The sequence below is a fragment of the Erythrolamprus reginae genome, chromosome 8 (genome assembly GCF_031021105.1).
Source record: "Erythrolamprus reginae isolate rEryReg1 chromosome 8, rEryReg1.hap1, whole genome shotgun sequence".
In the NCBI taxonomy this organism is placed as follows: domain Eukaryota; kingdom Metazoa; phylum Chordata; class Lepidosauria; order Squamata; family Dipsadidae; genus Erythrolamprus; species Erythrolamprus reginae.
This window is the reverse complement of record NC_091957.1, coordinates 36,573,854-36,584,998: the sequence shown is the minus strand read 5'-3', so window position 1 is coordinate 36,584,998 and position 11,145 is coordinate 36,573,854. Positions and strand designations below refer to the sequence as shown.

General features: G+C 43.4%; 1 protein-coding gene across 2 annotated transcripts in view; it reads left to right on the top strand.

Moving 5' to 3' along the window:
* Nucleotides 1-6,601: 6,601 nt before the first annotated feature.
* The window catches only part of LOC139171428 (ubiquitin carboxyl-terminal hydrolase 12-like), a 75,507-nt gene continuing 70,963 nt past the window's right edge, over nucleotides 6,602-11,145 (top strand). Inside the window, exon 1 of one of the 2 annotated variants that reach the window (XM_070759657.1) lies at nucleotides 6,602-6,756. In XM_070759657.1, coding sequence (XP_070615758.1) covers nucleotides 6,709-6,756 — 48 coding nt within the window. In that variant the 5' untranslated portion in view covers nucleotides 6,602-6,708. The remainder of the gene's footprint in view (nucleotides 6,757-11,145) is intronic. The other variant, XR_011559742.1, reaches the window with a different exon arrangement.

The window sequence follows — 11,145 nt, the reverse complement described above, 5'->3', positions numbered from 1 at the left end:
AACTCCGAGGCGAAGCGGACGCCTCGGCCAATCAGAGAGGCCGGGCCGGCATTCCAGCGGGAGGGGGGGCGGCAGACGGACCGGGCCTCCCGCTCGCCCCTCCCCGCCTGCCCCCACCCGGCTCGGCTCTGCGGACGGCGCCCTGGAGAGGATGCGGGGTGTGTGGGTGTGTGGCAGCAGCCCTGGAGCTGGAGAGGGGGAGAAGGAGGGGGAGACAGGGCTTGCTCGGGGAGGGGGCCTCTGCAGATGAAAATCCCCCCAGTACCAGCGTGCCTTCGCTCCCCTCTCTTGATATTTCTTTTTCTAGCATCATGTACGTAAGTGCGGTATTAGTATATCTTTGTATACAACCAATACATACTTGACAAAATAAATATAAATACATTAATTAATTAATTAATTAATTAATTAAAGAAAGAAGAAAGAAGAAAGAAAGAAAGAAAAAAGAAGAGAAGAAAGAAAATGAAAGAAAGAAGAAAGGAATAAAGAATGAAAGAAAGAAAGAAAGAAAGAAAGAAAGAAAGAAAGAAAGAAAAAGAAATTCACCCAAACCGAGAGGGGCTGAGAAGTCCAGGTCCCCCTTGCACAAACCCATCCCTCTTTCCCTGTGAGCTAAACGGGGTGGGGGTTCTGGAGTAGAAGGCACCCCCCCACACACACACTTAATTCCTTGTCCCTCCACAGCAGTGTTCCTCAGCAACTGTAAGATGCGTGGACTTCAAGTCCCAGAATTAAGAAGAGCAACAAAGATGATGAGGGGACTGGAGGCTAAAACATATGAAGAACGGTTGCAGGAACTGGGCATGGCTAGCTTGATGAAAAGAAGGGCCAGGAGAGACAGGATAGCAGCCTTCCGATATCTCAGGGGTTGCCACAAAGAAGGAGTCAACTTATTCTCCAAAGCATCTGAGGGCAGGAGAAGAAGCAATGGGTGGAAACAAAACAAGGAGAGAAGCAACTTAGAAGTAAGGAGAAATTTCCTGACAGTTAGAATCCATGGAACAGCTTGCCTCCAGAAGCTGTGAATGCCCCAACACTGGAAGTTTTTAAGCAGAGGTTTTGGATAACCATCTGTCTGAAGTAGTGTCGTTGTTGTTGTTATTATTATTTCCCCAGCCAGCATGGATGACTAGGGAATTCTGGGAATTGCAGTCCAGATGTCTCAATCAAGATGAGAGCTGTCTCAGAAGGGGGTATCTGGACTTCAACTCCCAGAATTCCCCAGCCAGCAAATGCTGGCTGGGGAATTCTGGGAGTTGAAGTCCAGATATCTTCAAGTTGCCAAGGTTGGGAAACACTGCTATATGGGTTACTTTGGTATCAGAACTTAAGCACCTAACGATTAACATATATGCCAGCTATTCGGCTAGACCCTATTCTCTACAGCCTATCTAGGTTTTATTCTATTTCGTTTTCCGATTTTATTGCAAACTACGCTTTATAAATTACCTTGTTCCTATCTGTTTGTGTTTCTTTTTCTGGGTTACATTATTTCTCATTACTATGAATTGGTGTTTCAGTAGAAATCAATGGGTTTAGCAACAGTTTGTCTGTTTGCTTATTATATTTATTTATTAAAGGTGTGTGTTGCCCGTGGGATGATTGGAGGCGGCTCTGGGGGGCTCACATCTCAAATCTCATGGACCGTGGAGAACAGAATAGAAATGAGGCTTTGAAAGAAAAATGATTTGGTGGCTGGAATTGTTTCAGTCCCATTACTTTCACCTCGCTAAACGTTGTTAATGAGAATGTTCTGAAAATCATGGTTGGAAAGGAAGCACTTTCCATTGAAGGTGGCTGCTAAAAAGCCCAGCCACGTGGCATAAAGTGTGTATTGTGAGGAGACAACACAAAGTTACTGTGAGTTAAGTACTTGTGTTTGACATCGCAATGCAAAGCTAGAGTTTGCCTTGTGGTAGGACATTTGTCTCTTCCTATCATCTGCCTGTTCTATTTCTGTGCTCAACTGTCAAGGAATTCTTCAAATAAACACCATAACAAAAGTGGCACAGAGCTTTGCATGGAGCAGGCTACAATTTCATGTCTGTTGACCGGTTTAATCCATTTCTATGGTTGCCTTCTTGTACTTGACCTCAGTTTAAAAAATGATTCCAGACACTGGCTCTGCACAATTAATCTCAGGTTAAAAACAGATACAAAAGAAATAACAGAAGCAAACACAGTCATTGTCTAACTAGTTACTAAGTAGTTCATTTAGTAACCATCCTTGTACAACAAATTCATCGACCCCCTTTATCCAAGGTAACGCCAAGGTTTCAAAACCTTAAAAGAAGGCTAACAAGGTTTTTAATTAATTTCCTAATTAAAATTTAAAGAGTAAAGTTTCAAATATTGTTTGGAATAATGAGTCTGGAGCATACGCAGCGAGACAGTCAGTTTGCTCCAGTGGTTAAAGAGCAGGTGAGAGACTAGGAGTCTGTAGATTCTAGTGAAGCTGGTTAGGGTGTTTTGGGCCAATCACCAGGTGGCAGTGAGTTCTGGTTCTATCTTAGGCATGAAAGGCAGATGCGTTACTTTCAGCCAGTCATCCACTCTCAGCACAACCCACCTCACAGGGCTAATGTTGTGTGAAAAATAGAAGCCATATTATTAGTTATGTTTGTTACCTTGAGTCATTTATAAAGTAGGATAAATAAACACAGGTAATCCTTGACTACTGTAATGCTCTCTACATGGGGCTACCTTTGAAGACTGTTCGGAAACTTCAGATCGTGCAGAATGCAGCTGCGAGAGCAATCATGGGCTTTCCTAAATATGCCCATGTTACACCAACACTCTCAGTCTGCATTGGTTGCCGATCAGTTTCCGGTCACAATTCAAAGTGTTGGTTATGACCTATAAAGCCTGACATGGCATCGGACCAGAATATCTCCGGGACCTCCTTCTGCCGCACGAATCCCAGCGACCGGTTAGGTCCCACAGAGTCGGCCTTCTACGGGTCCCGTCGACTAAACAATGTCATCTGGCGGGACCCAGGGAAAGAGCCTTCTCTGTGGCGGCCCCGATCCTCTGGAACCAGCTCCCCCCAGAGATTAGGATTGCCCCCACCCTCCTTGCCTTTCGTAAACTTCTTAAAACCCACCTCTGCCGTCAGGCATGGGGGAACTGAGACATCTTCCCCAGGCCTATATAGTTTATGTATGGTATGTTGTATGCATGTTTTTTAAATTATGGGTTTTTAACTTTGTAATATTAGATTTGTATTGTATATTGTTTTCTATTGCTGCTGTGAGCCGCCCCGAGTCTGCGGAGAGGGGCGGCATACAAATTTAATAAATAACAATAATAAAAATAATAATTATAATAGTTCATTTAGTAACCATCCAAAGCTACAATGGCACTGAAAAAAGTGGCTTATGACCATTTTTCACACTCACAACTATTGCATCATCCATGGGGTCGCATGATCAAAATCCAGATGTTTGGCAAATGACTCATGTTTATAACAGGTCCCAGGGTCACCAGATGCCTCTTTGCGATTTTCTGGCTGACACACAAACTCAATGGGGGAAGCCAGAGTCACTTAACAACAGGGTCACTAACTGCAGTGATTCACTTAGCAACTGTGGGGAGAAAAGTCATAAATTGAGACAAAACTTTAGCAATGGAATTTTTGGGCTCAATTTTGGGGTTCAAGGACTGCCTGCATATCTAATACATAAATCTACCTCTGAGAACACTGTAGGAGAGGTGCTACTTTATGATGGTAAATAAATAAATAGATAGATAAAATTTATACACACACACACAAACATAAAGAATGGTTGCAGGAACTGGGCATGGCTACTTTGATGAAAAGAAAGACCAGGGGAGACAGGATAGCAGCCTTCCAATATCTCAGGGGTTGCCACAAAGAAGAGGGAGTCAACCTATTCTCCAGAGCATGCAAAGGCAAGACAAGAAGCAATGGGTGGAAACTAATCAAGGAGAGAAACAACTTAGAACTAAGGAGAAATTTCCTGACAGTCAGAACGGTTGATCAGTGGAACTGCCTGCCTCCAGAAGTTGTGAATGCCCCAACAATGGGAGTTTATTAAGCAGATGTTGGATAACCATCTGTCTGAAGTAGTGTAGGGTTTCCTGCCTAAGAAGGGGATTGGACTAGAAGACCTCCAGGGTCCTTTCCAACTCTGTTGTTATTATTATTATTACATATGGGATGTGATGGCTTAGTGGCTAAGATGCTGAGCTTGTTGATCAGAAAGGTCGGCAGTTCAGTGGTTCGAATCCCTAGCACCGCGTAACGGAATGAGTTCGCCTTACTTGTCCCGGCGTCTGCCAACCTAGCAGTTCAAAACTACATAAATAATGCAAGTAGGAAAAATAGGGACCATCTTTGGTGGTAAGGGAACAAAGCTCTGTTCGCCTTCGGCATTGAGTCATGCTGGCCACATGACCACGGAGATATCTTTGGACAGAGCTGGGTCTTTGGCTTTGAAACGGAGATGGACATTGCCGCCTAGAGTCAGGAACGACTAGCACACATGTATGGGGGAACCTTTACCATATGTGTGTGTGTATGTGTGGGTGTGTGTATAGATGGATGGATGGATAGATAGGAAGGTAGGTAGGTAGGTAGGTAGGTAGGTAGGTAGATAGATAGATAGATAGATAGATAGATAGATAGATAGATAGATAGATAGATAGATAGATATCTGATACAGATATAGATCAGAAAATGCTCTATCTGGGGGCTCCTTTTCCAACAAGCACAGCCGAGAGCTTCATAGAAAAGATGGACTTTGGGAAAACTTTGAAATGGAAACTCTTGTGCAGGTGTCTGGAGAGGAATGTCCAAGCGTCAAGGATAACAAAGAAACAAAAATCAGCTTCAAAGTGAACAGGTGGCCCAAGTAGATTAGATATGACACACACCAATCTTTCCCCTTCCCAAGAGATTGTTGACACAATCTGAAGAGTTTGAAGAAGGTCAGGGAGATAAGAGTTGCTAGGTACACATTTCCTTCCTTGTTCCTTCCGAGGCAAGAGAGAGTTCAGGGTCCCTTATCTTGTTTGCTGACATGTTGCAAGACCATCTGGAGGAGACTTTCTGGATTTATCTCACCTTTCCCTTTGACAGCCAGGGGCTAATCTCTCACAGATATTCCCAGAGAGGAAAGGGACTGCCAACCATCCAGAGGTGGGCTGCTAAGGTGGAACGGTGACATGTGCTCGCCTCAGTGGCTCTGAGTGCTAGTGGAATCCAGCGCAACTCTGCTACTGCACCAGGGCAGGGAGCGAAATCGCGTGCGGATACGCAGGGGCTGCCAACCTGCCTTCCATTGAGGACCTGTACACTGCACAAGTCAAAAAGAGGGCGGTGAAAATATTGACTGACCCCTCGCATCCTGGACATAAACTGTTTTAATTCCTACCCTCAAAACGCCGCTAGAGCCCTTCACACCCAGACAAGTAGACACAAGTTTTTCCTCGAACGCCATCACTCTGCTAAATAAATAATCCCTCAACACTGTCAAACTTTTTTACTAAGTCTTCACTACTATTACTACTAGATTTTTCTCATCATTCCTATCACTCATTTCATCCAACTTAGGACTATATGACTGTAACTTGTTGCTTGTATTCTTAAGATTTTTTATTAATATTGTTTCCTGATTGCTTATTTGACCTCTATAACAATCATTAAGTGTTGTATAAGTGTTGTATCTCATGATTTTTGACAAATGTATCTTTTCTTTTACGTACACTGAGAGCATCTGCACCAAAGACAAATTCCTTGTGTGTCCAATCACACTGGGACATTAAATAATTCTATTCTATTCTATATCTGAAACTTGCCAAGGTTGAAAACATCACATTGTCCACTGCAGGATGCTGAGGATGCATCGGGTTTGCTGGGACCTACAGAATGCAGGTAACCCCCATTTTATAGCCTTTCGTTTGGCAATTTCGCTTTTCAACAGTACCACCATTTTTTCACACTTGAGTCTCCCCATGTTACGTGATCCAATGACCTTCCAGAGTCGGGGGGCGGGGAGATCAGAATCAATTTTTAACAACTCAAGTTACAAACTTACCAACAGCCAGTGATTCATTGAACAATTGTGATAAGAAAAGTCGTAAAAGGCGGCATAATTTACTTCACAATGGGCTCCGCAGGGAAAGGCAAGGTTGGCTCTTCTATGACATATGGACTTCAACTCCCAGAATTCCTGAGCCAATCATGTTAGCTCAGGAATTCTGGGTGTTGAAGTCCATATGTCACAGAACTTTGCCTAGCCCAGGACTAACGGAAAATTGGGGCTTTGCTGTGGTCGTAAGTTGAGGACTATCTGCAATCGTGTGACAGAGCGACTCCAAAAGAAACGGCTGGACGGGAAAGGTGCAGCCACCCCCACACCCGCCCCAATTCCCCCGCTCGGACCTTTTGCAACCCCACTACCACCAGGCCCCGCCCCGCTTTCCCGCCCTCGTGGCGTTGGAAAGAGGCACTGCCGGCGCGGCGGCGGAACTGAGGATGGGCGGAACCACCCTTCAGAGGCTGCGCGGACTGGTCGGAGCCCAGTGCTGGGGACGCGCCCCGTCTCCTCCTTCTCCTCCTTCTTCACCCGGAGCGCTTTCCCGGTGGCGCCACCTGCGGCGGCCGGGGCTCCGGCGGCGGCGCTCCCTCGGGCGGCGGGCGGCCAACATGGCGGCGGCGACGGCGGGTTGCAGGTGGCGGCGCGGATGGCAACACTGATGACCGTCCGGAGACTCGCCTCCATCTGTACCATGGTGAGGGGGGGGGGACGCCCCGCAACATTTCCTCCTCCCGCCCCCCAGCTCCGCGGGGCTTCCCTCTTGGGGGAGGGGAGGGGCGGAAGTGAGAAGAAGGGAAGCGCGGGGGGCGGGGCCCGGCAGGAAGCCTCTCCGCGGGGCGGTGCCGGGGACAGCCAGCTCTCTGAGCACGTGCAGAGTGCTTTCTCCCGCGGGAGAAGGGGCGGGGGCGGGGCCATGCGTAGGACCCCCTCCCCAAAGAAGGGCTGACTTTGGCGGGTGGGGCTTTTTCCCCCTCTGGGCCCCTCGCCTATTTTTATTTATGGATGAAATGCATATGTGCCCCCCCCTCCGTGCCTGGGATTCCAAAGACAAATAATAATAATAATTTATTAGATTTGTATGCCCCCCCCCCCTCTCCGTAGATTCGGAGCAGCCATCATCCACAATATTTCGTTTGTTTGTTTGTCAAACAATTATAGGGTTGTAATTAGTACAAATAAAACATTAGATAAGTAATGATAAAACGTAATGAGAGAAGACAATAGGACAGGGCCGGTAGGCACAATGGTGTGCTTATGCACGCCCCTTACAGACTTCTTAGAAAGAGGGAGAGGTCTATTATTTATTATTATTATTATTATTATTATTATTATTATTATTATTATTATTATTAATTAGATTTGTATGCCACTCCTCTCCGAAGACTCGGGGCAGCTCACAGAATAGACAGAAACATAGGCATGTAGCACAAATCTAATAATTTAAAATACAACTAAAAACCCTAATGTAATACGCAATCATACAGGCCAATCACACCATACATTACATTTATTGGTCAGAGGGGCAAAGTGGGGAGCCCTTATTGTAGACAGTCTAAAGTTAAAGGTTTTGGGGTTAGAAGCATAAACCACAGAGTCAGGTAGAGCATTCCAGGTGTTGATTACTCTATTGCTGAAGTCGTATTTTTTGCAGTCCAAAAGCGGATGGAGCGGATGACATTTAGTTTAAATCTATTTCGTGCTTGTGTGTTGTTGCGGCTGAAGGTGAAGTAGTCACTAACGATGGACATCTTGGTATGCTCCGTCCATGCAGGAGAAGCAGCTCAGGAAAAGGCCCGGCCTCGTTCCGAACTCCCAGATTTTCAGGCAGGATTTCTCTTTCCTGCTTCTTTTTTTTTCAGATAAAGGACTCAAAAACATCCTTCCATTTTGGAGCCACCCCGGGCCAGGCCTCTTGTCCTGCTAACTGTAGTAGACAGGGTATCTGTCCATCCATCGCTTTTTATGATAATACACACTGCTCAAAAAATAAAGGGAACACTCAAGTAACACATTCTAGATCTGAATGAATGAAATATTCTCATTGGATATTCCACTTGTACAACTACGGTATTCCATTTTCACAACAGCATGTGAAATCGACTGTCAATCAGTGTTGCTTCCTAAGTGAGCAGTTTGATTTCACAGAGGTTTGACTTACTTGGAGTTATATTCTGTTGTTTAAGTGTTCCCTTTATTTTTTTGAGCAGTGTATATTTTGGATAGATGTTCTTTGCTTAGCTTATTTATTTAGTTCTTTATATTTATGAATTTGTAAATATAAATTTATAAATTTATATTTATAATGGTCGTTATATGAGTCTGACAGCTGCACCTCTGTAATTGTCTGGTTTGGCTCTGCAACCCAACAAGTACAACACAGACTTCAGAGGATAATTAGAATTGCAGAAAAAACATTTGCTGCCAACCTGCCTTCCATTGAGGACCTGCATACTGCACGAGTCAAAAAGAGGGCGGGGAAAATATTTACTGACCCCTCACATCCTGGACATAAACTGCTTCAACTCCTACCCTCAAAATGATGCTATAGAGCATTGATTTTCAACCTTTTTTGAGCCGCGGCACATTATTCACATTTACAAAACCATGGGGCACATTGAGTGGAGAGGGGGGGGCGGCTAAAAAAAGTTTGGACAAAAATTTTTCTCTCTTTTCCTCCCTTTCGCTCTATTTCTCTCTCCCTCCCTCTTTCTCTCCCTTCCTCTTTTTTCTCTCCATCCCTCTTTCTTTCTCTCTTTCTTCCTTCCTCTTTTTTGCTCTCTTTCTCTCTCCCTCCCTACCTCCCTCTGTCTTTCTCTCTCCCACCTTCCCTCCCTCTCTTTCTCTCGTTCTTTCTTTTTCTCTCCCTTTCTTTCTTTCTCTCTCTCTCTTGCTTTCTTTCTCTCCCTCTTTTGCTTTCTTTCTCTCTCTCTCTTGTTTTTTTCTCTCTCTCTTGCTTGCTTTCTCTCTCTCTTGCTCTTTCTTTCTCTCTTGCTCTTTCTCTCTCTCTCTCTTGCTTTCTTTCTCTCTCTCTTTCTCTCTCTCTTGTTTTTTTTCCTCTCTGTGAGCTTTGCGGCACACCTGACCATGTCTCACGGCACACTAGTGTGCCGCGGCACACTGGTTGAAAAACACTGCTATAGAGCACTGCACACCAGAACAACTAGACACAAGAACAGTTTTCCCACTGAATGCCATCATTGCTTAACAACTAATTCCCACAACACTCTCAAAATGTTTACTAAGACTGTTTTACTATTATTTTCATCCCTCCTAGTACCTATTTTTCCTACTTACGGCTATATCCATGTTGCTTGTATCTTAAAACTTATATTTTCTTAATTGTTTCCTAGTATGATTTATTGTTCCTATGACTCACAAAGTGTTGTATCTATGATTCGTGATGAATATATTTTATTTTTTCTTTATGTACACTGAGCGCATATGTACCAAAGACAAATTCCTTGGGTGTCAATCACACTTGGACAATAAATTATTCTAGTCTATTCAGACCGCATACTCAAATGTTTTTTTGTTTTATATAGTGAGAAATGTCTGTAACAGTTCTATTTTAATACATCTTGGCCAATAAACTCTCCGAGTCTACGGAGAGGGGCGGCATACAAATCTAATAAATAAACAAACAAATAAAATTATTCTATTTTATTCTATACAGACCACATACTGTACTCAAATGTTTTTTTTAAATTTTATATAGCGAGAGATGTATGTAACAGTTCTATTTTAATACATCTGGCCTTATCTGTGATTTGATTCTGACATAATTGACATGCAATTTAAACAGTAAAAAAGCTGTCATAACAAAATAAGGGGAGAGTGCATTTTAAGTTTACATACAATTTTTAAAAAGGTTCTCTGTTCCTTGATAAGCTTTTATTTGATTTTTAGTCTGCTTTTTTAGTTTATAAATAATGCAAAGCAGTGACCATATCTAATACACTTCCTCCTCTTACTTTCCCCACAACAACTCTGGGCTGGGCTGAGAGAGAATGACTTGTCTTTTTCCTCAGCTTTCTTGTCCCTCTTTGGTCCCTTCTGGTTCATTATTTTAATTATTTTTCTCCTCAATATGTTTGTCATAGAAAACATGTCATGGGATAGAAACGGCGTGAAATGTGTGAATACATTGGGAGATGCTGTTTGGACTTGAGCTACAACATGTGGCCTGTTGGGAAACGCATGTCACAGGGTAGATTCCATGAGTTTAGTTAATTAAAGTGGGTAGGATTGCATACTTTTAATGTAATTTCATGTCATTTTCTGCATAGAAGTGGAACATATAGGTGGAATGAGAAGCAATACAGGTAATCCTTGACTTATGACAACAATTGAACCCAAAATGAGACATTCGTTGAGTGAGTTTTGCCCCATTTTCCATCTTTTTTTGCCACAATTGTTAAGTGAATCACTGCAGTTGATAAGTTAGTATAACACCGTTGTTGTGAACTTGGCTTCCCCATTCACATGAGGTTGTCAGGAGGTTGCAATGACCACATGATATTGGGACAGAACAAGGGTCATAAGTATGAACCAGTTGCCAAATATCTGAGTTTTGATATTACAGAGGGATACTACAAAGGTCACACATGTGAAAAATGGTCATGTCATTTTTTTTCAGTGCTGAACTTTGAACAGACATTAAATGAACTGTTGCAAGTTGAGGACTATCTGTATATAACAACATGGAGGGATTAAAATGTCTAGAAATAGTAATTTATTAAATGTTTATGGCACCTAACTCTCAGTAACTCTGGGCAGTTGATCATTTGTTGAAACCTTGAGAAGATGTTTTGACCCCCTTTGACACCAATTCATTTTTACTGAGTTAGAAAGTTGAGTTAGATGCTCTTACATCCTTAATGTATCCTTAATGTAGCACAAGTGTGTTGCAGTGCAGGTTTTTTCCAGCCAGCAAATATGAGACTTCTCCTTCTGGTTCCTGAGAGAGAGAATAATTGATTGTCAAGACCAGAAAGAAAGTCAGGCTACTGCAAATGGGGAGATGCCTCCCCCCCTTGCAGTTCTTGCAAGCAATCCCTTCTCTCCTGCAATAATTTGGGCTGAA